The sequence below is a fragment of the Malaya genurostris genome, chromosome 3 (assembly GCF_030247185.1).
Source record: "Malaya genurostris strain Urasoe2022 chromosome 3, Malgen_1.1, whole genome shotgun sequence".
NCBI classification, from domain to species: Eukaryota; Metazoa; Arthropoda; class Insecta; order Diptera; family Culicidae; genus Malaya; species Malaya genurostris.
In genome coordinates, this window is record NC_080572.1 from 253,654,599 (window position 1) to 253,679,517 (window position 24,919).

A 24,919-nucleotide genomic window follows, 5' to 3' on the forward strand; every position below is an offset into this window, starting at 1 on the left:
GCGCAGTACAATATAGGTGGAACTAGTGCATCACGAAAAATTATTTTTATAAGAATTTACTCATACTGTCATGTCTGTTAGTCTGTGAATACATGTAAATGAAAACAAAAATCTTGTAAAGAAAATGTTATGGAAAAAATATGCTCGTCGCACGGATGCTTCGTAGATCGCCCTCCACTTGATCGATCTACCTTGCTCACAGCGCTCCTCTTCTTCTTGTGTTTACGTTTGCGCTTATGTTCAGATATTTGGCTCACAAATTTCCGTAATCTTCACTAACTTAAGCGCTCTCGTGGGGTACATTTCTACCCCAGGTCAACTTTAAAAAACCAATGTAAAAGGTAGATTATGGTTATAACAAACCGTAACCAAATAACAAAGGTTTTAAGTAGAATGCCTATAACCAGAGTGACGACAGCTGTTTGTTTGGAATGGCAGCTTTGTTCCAAACGAGCAAATGACCTGTCAAATATAATGTAAAAGTAACAAAACTGCCAACATTTCGGATTATACACGGAACCGCAAATCAACCTAATATTAAGTACATTCCACCCAATTTGGGGGTTTCGTTCAATAACCTAATTTTAAGTAAAGTGGCTCTAGGTAGTTTTCGTAAGACACGTGCAAAAAAATACTCAAAGATGAGTTATATTTACTCTATAGTTGAGTCATATTGACTCAATTTCAAGTTAATACGGTTTACTTAATTTTAGCTTATTGAACGAAACTCTCACTGTTGGGTGGTTTTGCTCTTTGTATTTTGACAACAATTGAAGGAGCGAATGAAAGGTAGTACTCAAAATTAAGTAAAAAGAAGTCAAATAATAGGTAGTTTTTATTTTCCGTGTATGTTTTGAATTGTTGCCAACATTACGGATGAAACGTTGTTACTCTTAGAGTGACTATAATCAGAGTGGCGACAGCTGTTCGTTTGGAATGACAGCTCCCAGTTCCAAACGAGCAAACGACCTGTCAATTCAATGTAAAGCTAATGGAATGTTTTGAATTGTTGCCAAAATTACGGATGAGATGTCGTCACTCTGGTTATAGGCACTCTAGTTACTCTGGTTATATGGGTTATATGCACTCTAGTTTCAAGTAGCACTGGGGTAGACACCACGAGAGTATTCTGGGATTAACAATCGAAAAAAATCGTCAATCTGGCAATAGATCTGGTTGGATGGGGTGTATGTCGGAATGAACATAATCTAGCATATTAGGTTTTTTGTCGTGACGACAGAAATGAACAAGTATTCATCCTTGACAGTTCAGCGGTACTGTTTACAAACAAGCTTAAACAAAAATCGAAGAGCACATCTAAAACAATCATCTTTACATTTTGCAATTAGTCACTTTTATTTAATAAATATCAAAAACAAACCGTATTCAATCGTGAACAAATGTTTTAAAACTTTATTTAGGCGATACGGACCGTAAATGGTCTGACCCAATTTGTCAATAAACAAACAAAAGAAATTTCTGTTTACAAACAGTACTGCTGAACTGTCAAAATGTGTTCATCCGATTAAGGTTAGCAGTGACGGTAAAAAACCTAATGCCAGTTAAATCTGCAGCATTGGCAACTCTGACCGTGGATATGTCTTCTTATGTCGACTGTCAGAAAGTAGCATCTGTCATTTTAAATGCGTGAGGCGGCTTTTCAGGATTGGAATCATTAAACGCTTGCTGCGTCTGTTAGGCCCTGTTGAGTGCATTTTTTGCGTTGTCAGATAAAGTTGTTCTGTGCTGCAAACGAATCATCGATGTAAAATCAACAAAACGTAATTGTACAAAAAACGTTAGTGACTGCGTCATATTTTTCAACTCATTTCTTCATTCTCGAATTTTGGTATTGTTATCATGAAGTTGACCAAAACGTGTATTGCTGAGCTCCGCACGAATGCTCTCAACTCACACAATTCCATCGTTTTAAATTGATCCTAAAAATAGTTTTTTCGAGAGCAAAATTTTATTCTTTCGTTGAATTTGCACATATCGTTGCCCGGAATGTACAGGTTATTTTTCATTTCAGTATCCAATAGTACCCGGTCGATCGATAAACATCGCTAGCTTTTGCCGTTGCAAGAAATATCCGCTTGTGCTTTTGATCTTCAAAGCATTCAAAAAGATGGCCAACAAAATAGAAGAGGTTCGGACATCGATTGAAGCATCGCTCAAGGATCAAACCAAACCATGGACGAAGGCCTTCAATTTGGCTGAAGCGCAATCCGGCATACCGAGGCTGTATATATTTCTAGGTAAGTCTGAAAGACAAAATATTAAAACGAACGGTGCTAACAAACCCAGCGAATTTCGCTTTGAGGTTATTCGTGTTAGTCTACAAATGCATTCGAGATAAGTGACCATGACAATGACTCGCTCGGGCTCATGTGGTATCTCACTGACTTGCATAATATGAATCGAAATCAATGTGAAACGATTAGATGAAATTAAACAAAACAATGAAATGCTTAATTGCCTTATTTAAAAAAATCGCTTTATTAAGTTGATCACTAAATTTACTAATCAAGATTATTTATTTTCCATGGTGATTTTTTTTATTTATTCAATTAGTTACAAAAATTGAATAATTTGATATCTAGACATTTTGTTTGAAACATGATAGCTGAAAAACATAATCTTTGTATATAACTATAATAATCTGTATACGCTGAAATAAAGTATTATTAATTTTACTTATCATTCAATATAAAATTATGTGCAAGTTGATGTGACGTAATGAACATATGAGAGTGAGAGATGCGACTTTCTCTTCCGTAAACTGATTGCATTTGCGCTTTCGACCAGGCTTTTCGCAAATTATGTTAATCCAAAAAGTAGTTCATCATACCGTTTAGGAAAAGTTGTGTAAGGGACCCATGATGATTTGAAGAGAAAGTAAACAAAAGGCCTCATTTTTGTTCACGTTATATTTCAATATTATCTTCAAATAGCAAACTACCGTTCTATGCAAAGTTGTATCATGTTCTCTGAATGTTTCGTCATTGGCAGGATGGACCGTGAGTTGTCTTAGCCGTCTAAATAGACACCACAAAGAAAAAAAATGTTTCGTCATAATTTTGTGAGTCACCTCTTGGTTCTTCCAGAGTTAATCGGCTCGCGGCGATATCTTCAAATACGAAGCAATTCTTTTCGATTCATTGGCAATCGACAGATAAGAAATTTTACACCTATGTGTGGTGACACTTTTTTTATTTTGCCGCACTGAATGATATGAAAAATTGTCTTTCAAATTGATTGTAAACATTAATAAGTTTGAGCTTGTAATTTTAATAAATCGTTATCAGTTCATGTTTATAAGTTGTGAATTAGCATGGTATAATTTTAACAGTGCTTGTTTAGTTGTGAGCTGTTTCAGTTCGCTACATCCCCGCAACTCAGCGACAAGACATCTGCCGCTGTTAATTGGCCCATGAAAGGTAACCGGTTTCAAAATAATTACACTTACTGTTTAATCTGTTCTCACTGATTCACAATGCATCGATCTGTCGTTTTACACATGTTTACCCTATACAGGTAAGGAGTCGTATGAAACGTAGTACAATTATGCGTAGAACGATAGCATACAGGTGTGTTTACAATGGTGATAAAGTATACTTGCATAGCTGTTCCATTAGCCACGTTCATCATTTAGGTGATCGAAATACAGTCCAATTTTGAGCTGGCAGTTCTTTCTCAATTATCGTCATAAATTCACCACGTCAAACGCTCACCTTGCTTGATCTGATAGTATTCGTTCGGTAACATAACAATTGCATTCGAAAGTGAGCTTCAATCTACTGATACATATCAACGTTAGAAAAGCGTGAAATTCTACATGCAATATTGTCTTGTTGAAAGTGAAATTTGTATTTTCTTGAAGCGTTACGGATTGATGCTCTGCGAGTAGTAGTATTTTTCCATCCGGACGAGATCGCTTTACTGAAGTGCAACAATAAATTATGCTAACTAAACGCACACTGAAATCACGCTTTCTAACACTTTTTACTTTTCGATCAAAACATGATTGTCTATTTAAAAATTTCCAAATCTTTCGGTAAAAACGCTCGGTGATGATAGACACATGTATTGTTCTGGAGGTGATGAAATTGATCAATTTCAAAGGAAAGTGAAAGTGACCTTTGGTTAAATTACAGCACTGTGTTTATGACTTAAGACTACCGAACACCCGGTCGTTTGAAATATAATATAATACACAGAGGAGTTTTTTTTACGCGATACGTATTGCGTAAAAAAACCGCATATCTTCAGAAATCCGCGTAAAAAACCGCAAAACTATGGAATTTTTTTCTTATATCAAATGTCTTACAAATGCATGAAACGTGAAGATCTGATGTAATCCAAAAAAATTGTTTTTAGAAAAAAAATCGGGATAACGATCTCGAAGTTTCATGCATTTTTAGGACAAATCAATAAAACCGCATAACTTCGGAAATCCGCGTGAAAAAAATGCATAAAAACCGCGTGAAGAAAGATATCAGTGTAATTATGTTTTGTCCGTTTCCTATTTAGAAGCAGCGTTTGCAAAAGATTTGGGTCGCACCACGACTAAAGGGCCTAAGTGTAAATGACAGTTTGTAGAAATCGGTCGCTGAGCCTATCGCTGAGAACAGTGAGTGAGATCGATTTTGGAATATATGATCACTATTTTCGGTGCTTCCGGAACCGGAGACGCGAGTAGGAAACGATTTGTTTAGTGGTAATGGCTATCGATTTTTGGAGTTTTGAGCCCAATTTAGAAACTTTTTTGCGGTTTTTGTTTCGTCGATTAAAGTGACGATGTACAATATTTAACACACTTTACCCTATAACTCCGAAACCGGAAGTGGGAATTCCGTATGGGACCATGAGACCTTTCATTTGAATGTAAGTTTGTCGAAATCAATTCAGCCATCTCCGAAAAAAACCTAGTAAGATTATTTGACACATACACATTGCTCACCTCGATTAGCTGATTCCAATGGTATATGACGCTTGGCCTTCCGGACCAAATTTTACTAATCGATTTTTCAAGAAATTGCATAACCTTTCCACAAAACACGTCCCTGAAAATGAAATGTTCATACCTATCAGTCTGTAATTCCAGAACCGGAAGTCGTATCCAGATTAAATTAGGCAGGATTATATGGGGTTGTAAGAACTTTCATTGGATCCTACGTTTATAAAAATTGGATGAGTGGTCTCTGAGAAAATCCATTGCACGTTTTTAGTTCATTTTGCACATTTTACCCCATAAGTCCCGAACCGGAAGTCGGATCCAGATGAAATTCAAGAGCAACCTATGAAACTACAAGGCTTTTAATTTAAATCTTAGTTGAAGAAAATCTATTGCGTGGTCTTTGAGAAAATCGAGTGCACTTTTTCTTCATTTTTTTGCACATTTTACCCCGTTACTCCCGAACCGAAAGTTTGATTCGGGTAAAATTCAATAGCACCTTATGGGACCAAGAGACTTGAATCAGACCCTGTCAGCTTGGAGCGAAGTCAATCTTCAGTTCAGCAACGCCATCGCACGGCATCACATTCAACATATCATGTCAATTGTATGGGTGCGCAACCCTGCTATTTTGGCGCGCACGAATTTGACATTTTTCTCCCCTACTTCTATGTATAAGATTCGATGCGGGCTCGCCTGGGGGCGACATGCTCGCAAAAAAGGATGTTGCCAATGATTTGTTCGAGAAATGTGAGAGCTGGATATCTTGTTAATATGATGTCTTTGCTTGAATTTAAGTTTGTGAAAATCAGTTCAGCCATTTCCGAGAAAATCGAGTGCACATTTTTGTTACACAAACACAGTTCGTCGAGCTGAGTCGAATGATATATGACATTCGGCCCTCCGGGCCTCGGTTAGAAACTCGGTTTTCACAGTGATTGCATAACCTTTCTATATGAGAAAGGCAAAAAGATACTTTACAGATGGAATTATTCTTACAAGCTCGGAGAAATATCCAAGGATTTCTAAATTATATAGAAAAATTAAGATACCTTTAAAAAAATTGTTATGTTGAATGAAGTGATAGTTTAGTAAAATTATGTTATATATGAGATATGAATCATTGAAAAGATCTTGTAACTGAAAGTAGAAAGAAAGTATCTCCTGATATGGAACAGGAACCCAGACCGTCTTATTTTGTAAAATTCGATTTAACCACTTCAAAGAAATTGATGACGATTCAAATTCAGTGTCTTTAGCCAAAGATAGCGAACAAACTATCTATCATCAAAAAAGTGAGATCCGTTTTTTGATTATTATTTACGGTACTTTCGGAACCAGTATTCAGAGACCAGCATATCCTAAAACGGCCTTGAATTACTATGACGAACAAATTAAAATAATTTTGAGCCAAACTTTGATGATTTTTGTGTATTGTCATTTTCTATGACGGTTCGAATTTTATATACTCATCATCCTGTACTTCCAGAATCGGGATTGGATAAAATCGAGCAACTTTGTATAAGACCATAAGTGATACTCGAGCAGTTTTCAGAAAAACGGAAAAGTTTTAAACTAAGATTTTCATATGGAAGATTTAGTTATTAAAATCAGAAAAAGAAGCGCAGGAATATGTTATTACGCACTAAAGAAATCAACATTACACTGGTTTCTGTTTAAAAAAATGTTGATCCGAAAAAACCTAACCTTACCCAATTTTACACATTTCTGAAGATTTTCCATGTTTAAGTAGTAGTAATCACTTTGAAGTCAATTTTCTTCTACTCCGAGTTTAGTTTCATTGTTGATATCTATTTATTATATTGAATAAACGAAAAAACCATTGCAAACCACTACTGCCGATATGAAAATTTTCGGGAGAAAATTGAATTACCGGTAATTCAAATTTGTGACAATGTGCCAATCATCGACCATTAAAATCGGCAAATCTGGTAAACCCGATTATTTATGTGACATTGACATTTTTACATTAATTACCTTGTATCTTTGATTTTTTTAAAAGTTTTAGCGAATTCTATACCTATTATTTATATTATTTTAAAAAGGGGGTTAAAATTTGTTTGGCTCTTTTCAACATTCAGTATAGACAAATTTTGGAAAAACGAAAGGTGGTTTCGTCGGATGGTAATTTAGCTAAATCAAATATTGATCTTTAAACTCTTGTTGACGTATTATCTGAATGATTGTTACCATCAGTGCAGTAAAATTTCATTTTCAATCGAATAATATAAGATGAAAATGAAATTTATGGCCACTGACCGTCAGCGTCGATACAAATTCATATGACTTTTGCTGCCACTTTCAAGTGAAGCTCCCAGAATTCATCGTCAGTTGAATAATCGTACCTAGTCATTTGAAGTTTTGCTTGCTCAGTTTCAAGTGCCAAGTAGTCTAGCTGCTTCATTGTCTTCGCTTTTGGTAGTAAGCAGGTTCGAACGAATAGAATTATAAATGGAGTAAAATATTAAAAATGAAAACTAAAGGAGGAAACAATTAATTTATGCGTATTCTGTGATTGATATTTCAGCTATCTGATTAGTCTTTTATCTATTATCTAGAACCAATTCGAATGTTTACATGAACCTCGTTTGAAGGCCGCTCTCACACTATTGAAAGAGTAATTTTGTTACTTCAAGAGATCAACTGACGGTGATTAAACTGAGCCTCGATTGAAGAGAAACGAGTGATGAACTGAATGCTGCCCGTTTGGGCCGTCAGCAAACATTGTGTGTGTCAGAGAGTGAAGTTTACTGCAGTGGAGAGATCGTCAATGTTTTCCACATTCAGTTTCAATTGAATTGAATGAAGTTTTACTGCACTGGTTACCATTAGGCCTTAGTTTCACTCATTCGGATTCAGCTAATCAATAAACCGTGCAAGACTAGTAAACCTAGACAGATGAAATTTCTACCAGAGGTTGCTTCCCCGCAAGGATCGGATTACCTACGATGGGTAACCAGATATAATCTCACCCTGAGTCATCTACAAAATGAACACCTTTGGTGAAGAGTTCTAGCCCGAAAGACATCAAATAAATTTGACGAATTCGGTGAAACGATTTTCGACGCATTGATTTTTAGTAGATCCTGTCAGCTTGGAGCGAAATCAATCTTCAGTTCAGCAACGCCATCGCACGGTTTCACATTTAACATATCATGTCAATTGTATGGGTGCGCAGTGCTGCTATTTTGGCGCGCACGAATTTGACATTTCTCTCTTTTACTTCTGTGTACGAGATTCGATGCGAACTCGCTTGAGGCCGCCATGCTCGCAAAAAATGTTGTTGCCAATGATTTGTTCGGGAAATGTGAGAGCTGGATATCTTGTTAATATGATGTCTTTGTTTTTAGTGAAATGATCTCACTTATAATCACTCCCGTTGAAGGATGTAAATAAAGATACGATATTATTATAAAAACAAAAAAAAAGTTGTCAAATGTTTACATTCCTAGATTTTTGCAAAGCGATTTGGAAAATAAGGGAATTTTAGTCGACACCCAGTAGCTGTTTTAAACTTCTAATCAGTTCTATTTTGGAACCACATTCATTTCCGTTGAAAAATATCCATCCGTGTATGCGGAATAATTTTAATGTGGGGTATATAACACCTCTTTATTTTCTATGTAGGGGTGTAAATTAGAAATTCAAGGGTAAATACAAGTAAAAATGTGGTCAGCTTTTGAACACTTATAGCTAAGTCAGTTTAGTTTCAATCAGTAATATTATTTCATCAATTGATTCGAAATATTTCTACGTAATGATTTGAATGTTCATGGCCATGTATTTTTAATTGTATATCATTGAAATGTTGATTAATAGCTACTAGTGTCCTGTTGTCTGCTAAAAATCTCCGGCATACCGGATTTCCCTGCCATAGACGACGATTTTGAAAGAGTAAGCGATATATCAATGGGAAAGCATCGCTCTGATTGGTCAATTGATGCAGAAGCACGTTGGAAGCACGCGAATCTATAAATATAAGCGAAGTTATAGCTAACGTTGCAGTCCTACGCGTAGCATGCTAGAGGTAGGTTGTTGCTAGACAAAAAGTGCCATAAAATGATTTGAAGCTTTAATTCAGGGGTTCCCAAAGTGGTCGACATAGACCCCTTGAGGTCGATATCCTTTTTGTGGGGGTCGACGTAAACGAAAACTGACTATGGAGGTTGATGAGGTCTAGCAAGTAATTGAATTTTCAAAGAAGTTTGTTAATGGGGGTCTGAGGCCTAAGTTAATTTTAGTAAAGAGGTCCATGACCCAAAATAGTTTGGGAATCCCTGCTTTAATTGATATGCTCTGATCTTGTGTCATGCGAGTGCGGATGAAATTCCATGTTATGTCGTTTTCACCAGAGAAATTTGCAACTACCTCGGGGTAAATTTTGAGTGCTTAAGATTGATTTCTAATTTATATAAGATGAGGTCGATTAATAATGAGAAAAAGTTTATCGTTTCAACCGAAATCACAGGCTGCGAACAACCCCATGGGGCTGATCCTTGTAGTTTTTTGTTAGAGTTTTCAATAAGTTCAAACTCTAAACAATCATTTCCTGCTCTCTGTTTAGTATGTTGAGAATAAGTTGACCGCCCTAACCAAGTGCTATCACGACAAAGAAACTGATTCGCCAGTCGTTTTAAAGTTGATAATTAACTGCGCCTAGCAGAATATGTTATTATTAGAAACACTGCTGTATTTGTGGCATGCATGTAATTTTCATTTGGGACCTAGTCGAAATCGCGAAATGTTCCGATTTTGATAAACCGCTGTGTAGCGGTGCTCTTTGGTATTCGCCTGGTCCTGGGAAGTCACATTGGCATGTTCACGTACACGAAAAACTTGCTTTCCCGTTTCTTAACGCATCGGGAGACGAACGAGAGAAGCAGACAAATAATCTGGGAAACTCGCGGTTTCGAACAATCATGTCTAATAACGAGAGGAAAATTTTATGATTAACCAAGTCGTACTGGTCTCTGGCGGTACAGCCAGTAGATCATTCATTACCAACCAGATTGTCCGTGTTTGATATCGAGAAGGTGTTGTGAGACGTGGCGCCTGCGGGTGTGTTTTCCGGTGTGCGTTTTGTGTTTTGACAGGACTCAAGTAACTGATAGCCGGAGTGTGCGGTGTTCAAATATTTTTTCGCTAGCTGGCATATTAATAGATACTTGAAGGACTCATCCGTGAAGAACAATGCAGGAGGAGGACGCAAAGGACAGCACAGATGGGCAACAGTCGCTCGATATTCGAACTCGATGCACCGTTATTGGTAAATATGTCATTAAAATATGTATTTACTTCGTTTATAGTGACAATAGTGAAGATAACATTTTGCCAGATTTTCTGCCATGCAGAAAATGTTTCCAACGGTAATTCGTATAATAGTCATTTATTTATAGATATTTCATGCAAATATGTCCACCTGCTTTGTGTTTTCAATGTCATTCGAATACTAATTAGAAGTGCTAGCGAAAATCGTTGAACAATGATTGATAGGCTGATCAGAACGTGTGTATCGAATTCAAACCTTTTTACATTATCGAAAAAAAAATCCTGTAATTTAGATTCAGCTAACATTTGACTATGAGATGGATCATTTATGTCGATGGTAGTGAAGTAATGCAGACCTTTGTGCATAGGGCACATAACCGTTTTAACATACTCTTCATGTTTCGTCTTCGACTCATCAGTGCATAAACATTTTTGTGGAACTGTTATGCCACTCAGCAGTTCAACATAAACCGCTAAGCAGACATAAACTATCTCCTACTTCCAGAGCACTATTTAATGTGCACAAAAGTCTCAATATCTTAACGTGTCGAACAAAATCGTGTTTCGGCATATGCTGGCGCTATGCTGTTATGTGCTCTATGTACACTAATTGGTTAACCCCTTAATGATCACTGCCTGAATCGGCCAGTATATGGCGAAACACGTTTGTGTTCGGCACATCTGTTAAGACATTTACCTTGGGGCAAACTTTTTAACAGAATGACGTCCATGGAATTGAGAATCGGTGCATTGTCTTGGTGATTCAGTTTTATTTCCTTCGACATATGAGATCGTTTTTCTTGATTCTTGCATTCAAACGATCTAACAACGCTATGTAGTATTCAGTTATGATTGCTTTCCTTTCCCAAGATAGTCGACGAAGATTACACCATGTGTATCCCAAAATACTGATGCCATAACGTTTCCAACTGACTGTTGTGCCTTTGAGCGCTTCGGACGGGGTTTACCTGCTTCAGCCCACTCAGATGAAGATCATTTTGATTTCGGAGTAAAGCGATAGATCCATGTTTCATCCATTGCTACATATCCGCGCAAAAAATCTGATTGATCATTTGTTAACATGGCCAAACGCTGCACGTTGTTGTTTTTGATCGACTGTTAGTAAACGTGGCATCCACTTTGAAAACAACTTTCTCAGAGTAAAATGTTCATGTATAATTGTAAACACACTGCCACAACTTATACCTTTACGGTCTCAGCTATCTCATGCAATTTCAGTTTACGATTAGATATAACCAATTTCTGAAATTTTTTGATATTTTTTTTTAAGTAGCCACCGCAATTAGACGACCAGAACGTTCACCATCGTCGGTGTAGAATGTAGTGCCAATCTTGAACTCGGTCGTGCAAAGGAAACGACCCTATTGAGCCAAGACGGGACAATTTTTACAGTGAAGCAAATCAAATAGTATCAAAGCCACAGTAGAAACTTCCTTGAACAGTTAATCCCGCTGCCTTTGTACAGACTTAGTGTCTTTTATGTAAGATAGTTCCAATGAACGAAAAGAACAGCCCGCCCAATGCTCTGTAGCCAATTCAGTCAGTTGCACACTTTTTTTTCGGAAGAAGCTTGTGTCGATCTAACCTGTGTCGTAACTACCCACAATTGCAATTCTACTAAACTAAAAGTAAACAAAAATAAAATGTGATTTGTTTTTCGGAAATTATAAAATTTGGTCCAACTATCCGATTATTGTTTGCTCTAAATTGTCACTTTTGTTTTGGAAGCAAAAGAACTGACGTTCGTTTGAAGAAATCTAAAAACAATTTTAAAAAGTCTGCCCACTTTTTTTTCTTTGAATTTTGCAAAAGATAAAAGTACGGAGTCTCGGTAATCTCAAATTTGCAGGGTTTGGATGAACGAAGCAGTGAAGATGAATATACATGCTTTACGGCGTATGATATTCATGAATATACCTGCTTTATGAACCATGTCGCTTTTGAGGAAGCGTGAACCTTGTTGTTTTATTGGAATGGCTGTCCATGCACGAGAATGGAAGAGAGCGAACAATATTCACCCCTACTACTGTTTCTCCTTGTCTCGGTATGAGAGAATGTCTAACCCCATAAGTAACAAGAGTGCAAGAGTTAGTTTCTCTCGAGCAGCCAGCAAACGAAGCGTTTGTTTGTTTGCAGTATTTGCTGAGATCGCTAGATCGCCATCGCTAATCCTGCACCCCTGCTACTACTGTTTATAATATTCAAGTTTAACTAAGAATTCTTACCCTCTATTCACTTGACACGAAATAAATAAGTGATATGCAACAGTTTTCGTGGCATAAAGTCATCATTACCAACCATTCGCGTTCGAAGCTCGCAGAAACATTCGAGAGCCAGTCATCAGTCTGTTAGCGAAAACTTAACATATGATCTTCATCACTTTCTATCCCCGTGAAGATAGTTTGCTTGCTATGAATTATTTTGTGAGAGGAACGACATTCAGATCACGAGAGAGAAAATACAATTATTCACGGCTTCTGTGCTTCATGAAGACTCTAATACCAACACACTGTTCCATCTGTGTATATGTGGCATATAATTGCTTCCACTAGCGTTTTGTTTGTGCGGTTCTTTTTGGCTGGCAAGGCGTACTCTTTGTGAGCGGTGGGATTGTTCGCTCACTATGCAATTAGGTTTTGCACGATGATGACATAAATGAACTGCCAATGAATCAAGTTCATCTTTGACAGTTGCCGTGCACTTGTTTTGTTTTGCGACTGCAAGTTAAAAATTAAAAAATGACGAAAAAGTGCCTGTTCAAAACGTATTCCACAGTGAAAATAACTAAAAAGATTGCCCTGTATGTGTTTCCAGCATCATGGAGCGATATATGTATGAATCTGTTGAGTGTGAGGCGACTTGCAATTTTTACATTCGAACGATGAACTTCTGATGAACGTTTTTACTGTAAACAAGTACACGTCGACTGTCAAAAAAAGTTAATTCTGTTCATTTTGTGAGGTTATGGCATGTTCGTGCAAAACCTAATGGAAACTATATATTCATTCACCGGTGAATGAATATTCCAAACCTTGCAAATTTAACAAATGTCAGTTATTACCGAAATTGTCAGCAAAAATTTTCTTGTATGTTCGGTATCACCTTTACTGAATGTTCGCTAAAAGCTACGAAGTGAAATTTATGAATTACTGAACCAACAGCAATTGAAAGTTAACAAAAAATTCCTTTTTTCAATTGTTAATATTTCCGTTGAAACATACAAAAAAAATCACATTACTTTTGTTTCGAGGATGTACAATTGTAAAATATGTAATTCGGACTCAACACTGAATGTCGAATATGTTGGTTGACATGTCGTTGAAGTTCTTCGACATATCCTGTGATTATACTTCTTGCAAACGAAAGCAGGATCTGGCAGGAGCTTTCTGTAAATAATTAACAATAATTGGTAGTTATTATACATGATCAGTGGTGTATTTAGAGGGGGAGGGGGCGAAGGAAGCACTCGCTCCGAGCGCAACTGTTACCAAAAGCAACCAAACCAAGGATGGGGACGGCAAATCTTATCTTGCCCCGAGGTGCCAAATTTAATCGGTATGCCACTATACTTACTGGATGGATTGTAGATCGAGTGATATCAGATGAAAATGAAATTTATGGCCACTGACCGTCAGCATATCTGTTACGAAACCGCAGGGCTGATTCGTGCGCGGTGATGAAGTTCAACACCGGTCACCGCTGTCAACGAAAGAGAGCATAGATGTCAGTAGAAAACGTCAGGCAACATAACCGCGTGCCAAACTATCGTCTGTAGCATAAGTAAATGTCAGTATACGCTGTGCAGTGCGGTGCAGTAATAAACTTAAAATCTAAATTGCTAAAAATTTGATTATTGTATCTACATAGATAGCAGTACGGCTCGTTTATGAGGGCATGCAAATTAGATTAAATAGTATCACAAGTAAGTCAATCGTATGTTTAAATATTACTCATATTAATGAATTGTTGAACTCAGGGCACTAAGCATTGTTAAAAACGCTAATCACAGACTGTTTCGGATAGAGGTTAGAAGAAGAAGACGAAAATGTAAGTGTAAGATGATTTATTGAAATCGAATAATTATTACGGAATATATTACAGCTGCGATTTAGCTGCTATCAAGATTGTGGTACTTCCCCATCCGAACAATCTTCAAAGATTTTCTTGTGATAATATTACCATCACGAATATCGACGAGATGGAGGTGGCGAAACACTGCACTAAATGCGATCGCCCGGATTCAGTTGATAATCTCGTAGGATGTGATGTCTGTGAGACATGGATGCACTTTGGATGTGCAAATGTGACAGATTCCATTGCGGATATCAATCGCAGTTGGAAATGTGAGCAGTGCAGGGAAGAGGAATCCATGATTCAATCACGTGTGTCAGTCGGTCGTTCGTCTACAAGCAAATGTTCAAGTCGAATTGAACTTAACCTAAAAATGTTGGAGGAACAAAAGGCTTTAAGAATGCAAAGAATACAGCAGGAAGAAGCAGCAAAAGCAAATGTCAGGATGCAATTAGCTGAGATGGAGGAAACTTTCTTGAAGAAAAAGTACGAGTTTCTGCTAGCAGAAGCAGATAATTCAGAAGATGGAGTCAGTAGGAAATCGAGATTGAGCAGTCGAGCTAGCGAGGAGAAAGTACGGACGTGGCTTAGCAAGCAGGAAGTGGACACATCAAACAATGTGAAAGTAGTGTCATCCAGTAATCCTTCGCCAATGATCGTTAACACTGAAGCAGCTCAGCAGTCTGGTATTCCAGCTCTCATCACTTCAAGTCCACCTACATCGAACGTTCCTGACATAGCAGTTTCTGGTCCTGCATCAGCATCAACACCAAATTCAACAGATGGTAAATGTTTTCCGTGTTCTGCTGCTGAGATTGTATCCCACGATTTGGTACCAGTGGGTTCAGATGGTTATGTATCTCATGCGGAAATAACGATCGACGTTCCCCGCCGAGCACCGGTGAGTTCTTCACATAGGACTAGATGCAGTTCGTTCATAGAAACAAACATTCTGGAGCAGATAGGCACCGATCGAGTCCTGCGGAAGATTACTAACAGTGCACCGCCATCTATTGTTAAGTTTCCTACCAGATCGGATTGTAATCAACAATCAGAAATAATAGCTAGTAATAACGATATGTTAGGCACGAGTAGGGCACTAGAGTACAACTACAATGCAGTCATACATTCCTCTAGTAATAGTAGGTCAATGATTCATGATACGCTAGTAGTAACAAGTGTGTCAGCAGTACCTCCCGTAACCTATAGGTCCTTGCCAGTGTGTAGCTATAATTCCATCTTTCCACAAAATACCTTTGCCTTAAATCAAGAGTTAAAACCATATACTCCCGCGCACAGTGTTGCGGCCAGTCGGTGTGTTGCAACTAATCCAACAAAGTCATGCTTGACTGGGGAACATTATCGTCGGATGGGAGGCAGTACGGTTAACTTCCAATGCCCTGGGTTATCAGTATCGAGTGTGCATACTGGAGCAACGTTAAGCACTACTTGTCAAACGACATGGACCCGTAACAAACCCCCCGGGCCTTTTGGCGATGATGTACCAGGGATGGTAAATAATTACATACCGATTTCATCACAGCCAAACGTTATGCTTACAAATATTGGTGGCTACCGTGCAAATACGAATGTGTTGATACCACCAGTTTCCCACGTCACTTCACGTCCATTCGATATTCCGTTCCATCAGCCGTCCGTACCCTCGTCCATATCCGTTTCTCAGATCGAACAACGACAGCAACAGTATATAGATCGACCCGCTGTCCCAGGGCGCTGTGGACCAACGAACGAACAAATGGCCGCAAGGCAAGTTATGCCAAGGGAGCTACCGTCCTTCTCCGGAGATCCGCAAGATTGGCCAATATTCTACAGTTCGTTCTGCAATTCGACTGATACATGTGGATTCAGTGACGCAGAGAATCTGGCGAGATTACAACGTTGTTTGAAAGGACAGGCGTTAGACGCAGTAAAAAGTCGATTACTCATGCCGCAATCGGTTCCATTCGTGATTGATACACTGCGTCGATTGTACGGGCGACCGGAAATACTTATATACTCGCTTCTTCAAAAGCTCCGAACAGTTCCTTCTCCTAAGACTGATACTTTGCAGTCGCAGATAGATTTCGGTCTTGCGGTACAAAATGTTGTAGATCATATGAGTATCGCTAATCTGTCTGATCACTTGTGTAATCCGATGCTTCTCCATGAGCTAGTGGAGAAACTTCCACCTCAGCTCAAGAAGCAGTGGTCTTATTACAAAAGTAGATTTACTTGTGTCAACTTGGCGACCTTCAGCGCGTTTATGTCGGAACTAGTGCTGATGGCATCGGAGGTTACACTCCCTATGGATGCGCTTACCCTCAACTCCAAATCAACTAAATCAGGCAGAGACAAACCGAAGCTTTATATACACGCTGAGGAGATACGGGATGGAAAATCCAAAGCCATCGAGAAGAATGGGGCGCTACCAGAGCAAGGTATAAAGGCTTGTATGTTTTGCGATAAAACAAACCATGAGATTGCAAACTGCAAGCAATTCAAGGCGCTCGATATCGATGATAGATGGAAGACCGTTAAGCAGAAACAGCTGTGCAGAAGCTGTTTAGTGCCACATCGGAAATGGCCATGTCGTACTAAAACGGAGTGCGGTGTTAATGGTTGCCGAATACATCATCACAAACTTCTGCATTCTGGGAACTTTTCCAGTAAAGCTGATCTAATAAGCGTCGCCGGTAACAAAAATACGGTAGTACACCAGAATCTACACCGTACGATGTCGTTTTCACTATTTCGGTATTTGCCAGTAACGATACATGGAAATGGTAAACAAGTCCACACGTATGCGTTTCTCGATGACGGGTCCAACTCAACCTTATTGGAGTGTAATATTGCGTCGGCTTTGGGAATCAAAGGACCTACAGACGGCTTCTGTCTAAGTTGGACTGGAAATATTACCAGAGAGGAAAAGGAGTCGCAGCGTATCAGCGTAGTAATTCACGGAAATGGAAAGAAGTTCAAGCTTCATAACGTGAGAACAGTACAGAATTTGCACTTACCGGCACAAACGTTGGACTACGAAGAACTGTCCTATACTTTTCCTCATCTGAAAGGCCTTCCTATCCAGAGCTATACCAACGCAGTTCCTGGGGTAATCATCGGAATCGAGCATATCCGGCTATTGACAGCACTGCGAACGAGAGAGGGTAATAACAACGAGCCAGTGGCGACTAAAACTCGCCTGGGATGGTGCATCTTCGGAAAGAGCTCCCAGAACAGTAACGTTATGGAGCAGTTGAATGTACACATAGACGACGGTATGTCAAATCGTGATCTGCATCAGTGGATGAAACAATTTTTCGCCGTTGAAGAGTCAAGCGTGACAGTAAAGCCGGAGGCTGACGAGGACAAACGAGCACGTCAAATCATGGAAACCACCACTCAGCGGGTCACCGGTGCGTTCGAGACAGGATTGCTATGGAAATACGATCACATCTGTTTTCCTGACAGCTACCCGATGGCACTACGGCGCATGAAAGCGTTGGAGAGGCGGTTAAGTAAAGAACCGGCTCTTGCATCAAGAGTGATGGAACAGATTTCGGAGTACGAAATGAAAGGGTACGCCCATCGTATCACTCCGGAAGAAATTCAATCTACGGAAGCGAGTAGAGTCTGGTATCTACCACTAGGCTTAGTGCAGAGTCCCAAGAAACCAGACAAACTGCGACTGATCTGGGACGCCAAGGCTCGTGTAGGCGGTGTGTCGCTGAACGATATGTTATTAAAAGGTCCTGATCTCTTGGTGGAACTAATTTCGGTACTGTTGCGTTTCCGACAGGGAGACATTGCAGTGGTAGACGACATAAAAGAAATGTTCCATCAGATCAGTGTTCGGAACGAAGACAAGCAGTCACAGAGATTCGTTTTTCGTATGCAGCCTGAGTTAGAACCCCAAATCTTCGTCATGGACGTATGCACCTTTGGAGCTACCTGTTCACCGAGTCTTGCGCAGTTCGTCAAGAACAAGAATGCAATGGAGTTTGCCGAAATCTTCCCAAGGGCGGCAAGGGCCATCAGGGATAACCACTACGTGGATGATTTTTTGGGCAGTGTAGACACCGTAGAAAAAGCTATTCGACTAGTCAAAGAGGTGAAATATATTCATGGACAGGCGGGGTTCGAGATCCGTAACCTCAGCTCAAATTCGGACGAAGTTCTAACGGGTATCGGTGAAACAGTTGAGCGACAGCAAGTATCTATGAACCTGGATAAACTCTATACAGAACGCGTGTTGGGCCTGATCTGGATACCGAAGGAAGATGTCTTCACATTCGATTTGAGCAACATGAAGGAGGAAATCAAAGCATTAGTTGAAAGCGAAAGTATACCAACTAAGCGTCAAGTCTTGCGAACGGTCATGTCTCTGTTCGACCCGATGGGATTGATTGCACACTTTGTTGTGCATGGCAAAGTTCTAATGCAGCAAATATGGAGAAGTGGAACGGATTGGGATGACCTGATATCGGTCGAATTGCGAGATGGTTGGAGGACTTGGTGCCGACAGATGCAGAAACTGAATGCTGTCAGCGTGCCTCGTTGCTTTTTCAAAGGGGTCAACAGTTCCATGCTCAAGGATGTGGAAGCTCATCTCTTCGTAGACGCAAGCGAACTAGCTTGTGCGGCTGTTCTATACCTACGATTCTGCAGTAGTGGCGGGCCTAGATGCGTGTTGGTAGCGGCAAAAACCAAAGTTTCTCCGTTGAAACCGCTATCTATCCCACGTCTTGAGTTACAAGCGGCGATGATCGGAACGAGATTGGTGGATTCTGTGCTTAAATCGCTAGACATCAAAATTACTAACCGCTTCATTTGGACGGACTCTACTACCGCGCTTTGTTGGTTGCGATCCGACAGTCGACGATACCACCAGTTCGTAGCCTTCCGTGTAGGAGAAATTCTCACTACAACCAGCGTAGATGAGTGGCACTATGTACCTTCGAGAATGAACATCGCCGATGCTGCCACCAAGTGGAAGGACGGGCCGAACTTTGACCCAAACAGCCCGTGGTTTAAAGGACCAGAATTCTTGTATCAAACACCAGATCACTGGCCCTCAGAACCGTCATTGAACCGAGCAGAGGCCGAAACCGAATTACGTTCAGTGTTTCTTTACCACGGAACGATTCCTTATTCGTTGATAGATGCTTCTAGGTTCTCAAACTGGAATCGTTTACTGAGGACTACAGCATACGTACTACGAGCTGGGCGCCGATTCAAAGGTGAAAAAGTTATCAAACCGTGTATCATGTCTAAGGAGGAATTGTTTCTAGCAGAGAACCTTTTATGGCAGCAGATACAAGCGGAATCGTATCCAGATGAGTATGCCATTCTACGTCGTAGTCGAGAAAACTGTACAAGTCCAGTTTCAATACCGAAGTCTAGTGCACTATACCGACTGTCGGTTTTTATTGATGAGTACGGTGTTATCCGGATGAACAGCAGAATATCCGAGGCACCAACTGTGCCGTACGATACCAAGTTTCCGATTCTACTACCCAGAAAGCACGTTGCAGTACATCTTCTGGCCAAAAGCTATCACCGAAAGTTTCGCCATGGGAACAACGAGACGGTCTGTAATGAAATGCGTCAACGATTTGTCGTACCCGGACTACGAGTTTTAATTCGGAAGATATCAAAGCGATGCATGACCTGTCGCGTTGAAAAGGCAATTCCTGTTCCTCCTATGATGTCATCGCTACCGTCAGCTCGCGTTACTGGATTGATTAGACCATTTACTCATACAGGATTGGACTATTTCGGACCAATTCAAGTGAGACAAGGTCGTAGTTTGGTAAAAAGGTGGGTGGCATTATTTACGTGCCTTACGATACGTGCTGTACATCTCGAGATAGTACATAGTCTCTCCACTCAGTCGTGTATCATGGCCATCAGGCGATTTGTGGCTCGTCGTGGTTCTCCGGAGACTTTCTACAGTGATAACGGGACGAACTTTCTTGGGGCAAGTAACCTACTGAAACAACAGATACAAGATATTCACGAAGACTGTGCGGTAACCTTCACGAGTGCTAAGACAAGCTGGATTTTCAACCCTCCATCGGCGCCTCATATGGGCGGATCCTGGGAGCGAATGGTGCGCTCAGTAAAGGCAGCCATGTTAGCGATTGCAGATTACCCTCATCATCCTAGTGACGAGGTATTGGAAACCGTAACGCTAGAAGCCGAATCGATCGTTAACTCTAGACCACTTACATACATCCCATTGAAGGCGTCGGAGCAAGAGTCGCTAACACCCAACCACTTTCTGTTATACGGAACGAAGGGAATTACACAACCAGAGCTACCAGTGAACAACGGAAAGAACGTTTTGCGAGATTGTTGGCGCCTAGCACAGTGTTTAGTGGATCACTTCTGGTCTCGCTGGATTCGGGAATACCTCCCAACGCTAACTAGGCGCTCTAAGTGGTTCGAACCTGTTCAGCCGCTCAAAGTCGGTGATCTTGTTCTAGTTGTGGAAGAATCCAAGCGGAACGGTTGGTTACGAGGTAGAGTCGTTGATGTAACCAAGGCTCCAGACGGACAAGTTCGTAGAGCAGTTGTGCAGACGAAGCATGGGTTACTCAACAGACCTGCAGTAAAGTTGGCTCTTCTGGACGTGTTGAATCCGGGAGACGGTCCGGAACTTCACGGGCAGGGGAATGTTACGAAACCGCAGGGCTGATTCGTGCGCGGTGGTGAAGTTCAACACCGGTCACCGCTGTCAACGAAAGAGAGCATAGATGTCAGTAGAAAACGTCAGGCAACATAACCGCGTGCCAAACTATCGTCTGTAGCATAAGTAAATGTCAGTATACGCTGTGCAGTGCGGTGCAGTAATAAACTTAAAATCTAAATTGCTAAAAATTTGATTATTGTATCTACATAGATAGCAGTACGGCTCGTTTATGAGGGCATGCAAATTAGATTAAATAGTATCACAAGTAAGTCAATCGTATGTTTAAATATTACTCATATTAATGAATTGTTGAACTCAGGGCACTAAGCATTGTTAAAAACGCTAATCACAGACTGTTTCGGATAGAGGTTAGAAGAAGAAGACGAAAATGTAAGTGTAAGATGATTTATTGAAATCGAATAATTATTACAGAATATATTACAGCTTTGAAGCTGCGATTTAGCTGCTATCAAGATTGTGGTACTTCCCCATCCGAACAATATCGATACAAATTCATATGACTTTTGCTGCACTTTTTAAGTGAAGTTCCCAGAATTCATCGTCAGTTGAATAATCGTGCCTAGTATTTGAAGTTTTGCTTACTGAGTTTCAAGTGCCAAGTAGTCTAGCTCCTTCATTATCTTCGCTCTTGGTAGTGAGCAAGTTTGAATGAATAGAATTCATTTATAAGTATTAAAAATGAAAACTGAAAGAGGAGACTATTAATTCATGTGTGTTCTGTAATTGATATTTCAGCTACCTGGTTTGCCTTTCATCTATTATCTTGATCAAATTCGAATGTTTACAAAAACCTCATTTGAAGGCCGCTCTCACACTATTGAAAGAGGTATTTTGTTACTTCAAGATATCAACTGACGGTAGTTAAACTGAGCTTTGATTTGAATCGGTTGAAGAACTGATTGCTGCCGGTTCGGTACGTCAGCGAACGTTGTGTGTGTCAGAGTGTGCAGTTTACTGCAGTAGAGAGATCGTAAGTGTGTTTCACATTCGGTTTGAATTGAATTGAATGAAATAATACATATTTCGAAATATCGGCAAACGCACATTATTTTGCCAAATCTCGGCAAAAAAATGTACTTTGCCGAAAAATCAGTGAATCTACTTAACGAATCTCGGAAAACATAATATTGAATAATGAGCAATCAGCAAAATTGTGTGTTGCCGATCTGTCTCGGCATTTTACATTACCGAGCTCGAGAATTGGTTTTAAGTGTGTATGGAAACAAAATTTCGATGCATTATTGGTAGCATAAATATCGATTGTTCGAAGTTAAATTCGCGCTCTAACGGCTAATCCTACAATTTTACAATAAAAATTGTTAGATGTTAGATGTTATAAATTCATTAATTATTGTAAGTATGATGTGGGAATGATGAATGCTAAATTATTCACTTATACACTGACCGAGCTATTTTCATCTTTTTATATTTAAGTTTAAGCCGTTCAGTAGCCATTTTTATTCAATTATTGTTTCAATTCTAAACGTTGCTGAGATTCTGCGACTTGTTTGAAATTATTTATCTCTCGTTTAGACTGTAATTCTTTAATAAATGTACACAATAGCAAATGCGACTTGCGATACAAGGTCACACAAACATGCTAGCAGAATTGCAAATTGTCAGTCATGTCAAATGACATTGACAGCCTGACTGAAATCATCGTCAACTGTAATCGGTACGGTCAAAATGTCTGTCAAATACTCTGAGATACTCGATAGTTCTATGACCAAGTAGAAGTATACTCAGTCAAAGACAGACGACTTTTTTGTTTTCTCTCTCATTCTCCTATTCCCTGTTGAACTAAAAAAAATCCATGAGAGTACTAACACAAACATAAATTGATAAAGTTCATTGTTCTTTCAAAAGTCATCGGAGTGTATTGATGTAAATGAATTTAATTCAATGTTTATGCTGCTTGAATTATATTTAGTCACATCGTAATCAAGCAGTGACAGGAGAAATGAAGATAATATCAATCGCATCAGCAATCAATGATTGTCCTGGTGAGTGTAATATCAAGCGAATTCAAGTTATGACAGATCGATTATGATATATCTCGGTTGATTTTTCATTAGGACGTATAAGCAAGTGACAGTTTCTCTTTAATCACTCTCTCTTTCGATTATTGTGATGTGATTAAAAAGACTTTCTTTGATATCACTATTCTGTTTGAAAGTCGAAAGTTTCGGATATCATTTCATGCAAAGAGTTGAATGATAAACGTGAAAACCGCTTGGTAATTAATAGAAGAGAAAGTAAACAAAGAGAAACTGTCACTTGCTTATACGCAATTAACCGAGATATGATGATTGGTAGAGCCTGGTTGACAGCGGTCCAGTGACATAAGCTTTCCAATTTTCGCCGTGAAAAGATGCTAGTTTATAGTGACATTTAGCAGCTCTGCATGCTAGATAAAAAAGAACGTCGTAGACCCTACAAAGAACTTATATGCGAGTGCTTTGATTGCTGTTCCCCAGCATCTTCAGGTATACCCTGGAGTTAGTAATTTTACAGAAACCTTTCGCAAGTTTAATGTATCTTGTCTACTAAATGACCTCACATCGAAGTTCAATTTACACCTACATACAGTCATCGGTCCGTATCTCTTTTTCTATCTCTCAGTCTTTTTGTCTTAAATATTTTTTCTCCACCTTGTTAAAACAGTCTAACTTCTTACTTGTTCTTCAAATTTTCCTGTGATTCGGTAAATTAATTAACATCCCTCACTTGTTACATATTTACAGGTGGCGTTGCCTTTATTGCTCTATATCTAGCCTTCGGATATGCTGCGCAGATCCTATGTAATGCAATCGGTGTTGCCTATCCAGCGTATATCTCGATGAAGGCAATCGAAACGCGCACCAAGGAGGACGACACGAGATGGCTCACCTACTGGGTCATCTACGGTGTGCTATCCGTGTTCGAACATGTCAGCTTTTTCCTGATACAGATAATACCGTTCTATTGGCTACTGAAGGTATTTGGCATTCTTCCTATTGTAAGCACAGTTAAAAAAACCAAAACTTTTTCTATTACAGTGCATCTTCTTCGTTTGGTGCATGATACCAATTGAGAACAACGGATCCTCTATCATGTATAATAAGGTCATTCTACCTTACTTCAAGAAGTACGAGAAAAGTAAGTAGATTGATGCGATTAATTCATGCAAGCATGATGAAAGCTAGCTGGTAAGTCGTGTCTCACATGAAAAGTGTTGAAGTTGGCATAAACCATTCGAATAACTATTTTTTTTCTTTTCTTCCCAAAGGTGCCGACAATCTAATTGGGCAGGCTGCCGACAAAATAAAACAGGTGGCAGGCGACGTAATCTCCAAGAAACTGTCATAAGTTTCTCGTAGTAATCGAAACATTTCTACTAAATTCAACATCTTGCTGAGCGTAGGAAGATAAATCTATGTCATCCTTTTCGTCGTATTTTAATCAATTTGGTAACAGTTATTACACCTCTGATCAATTCGCTCACTATTAAAACTGGGAAATATTCTCTATTTGTACATTGTATGTTCCCACCGGTCATCCAAGTTAGGCGATGCTTTCAATGCACTCTGTTTTGTACAATTTGTTAATATAGCTGTAGGTTGAGTTGAAGTTGGATCAGATAGCTGACGGTACAACCTGCAAATCTAGAACCAAGCTGTGTCGGTAAACTAGTTGATTTTTTCTTGGGGAGGAGTTATGCCAATGTAATTTACGTTTTAAAAAATTCAATGAAAAATGCACAGCAAATTAAAGCGAAAGTACATCACTCTGCATGTGGTTATGGTAAAAGACACTAAGCGTATAATATTTTTACAGTTTCTGTATTGGATAAACTTAAATAAAAACAAGACAACCGCCACAGTAAAGTT

At 39.3% G+C, this 24,919-nt stretch overlaps 1 protein-coding gene across 6 annotated transcripts; it reads left to right on the plus strand.

Annotated features, from left to right (window-relative positions):
* The first annotated feature begins 1,636 nt into the window (after positions 1-1,636).
* Positions 1,637-24,916, plus strand: LOC131434681 (receptor expression-enhancing protein 5). 6 transcript variants are annotated; one of them, XM_058601662.1, is made up of 5 exons: positions 1,637-1,798; positions 2,033-2,258; positions 23,795-24,027; positions 24,089-24,238; positions 24,319-24,916. In XM_058601662.1, the coding sequence occupies exons 2-4, from the start codon at positions 2,129-2,131 to the stop codon at positions 24,194-24,196; spliced, it is 471 nt and encodes a 156-aa protein (XP_058457645.1). In that variant the 5' UTR covers positions 1,637-1,798; positions 2,033-2,128; the 3' UTR covers positions 24,197-24,238; positions 24,319-24,916. The 6 variants fall into 6 exon arrangements, with proteins under 6 accessions (XP_058457645.1, XP_058457640.1, XP_058457642.1 ...); XM_058601657.1 differs by having other exon boundaries at positions 1,639-1,798; positions 24,089-24,188; XM_058601659.1 differs by having other exon boundaries at positions 1,639-1,781; positions 24,089-24,188.
* The last annotated feature ends 3 nt before the right edge of the window (positions 24,917-24,919 follow it).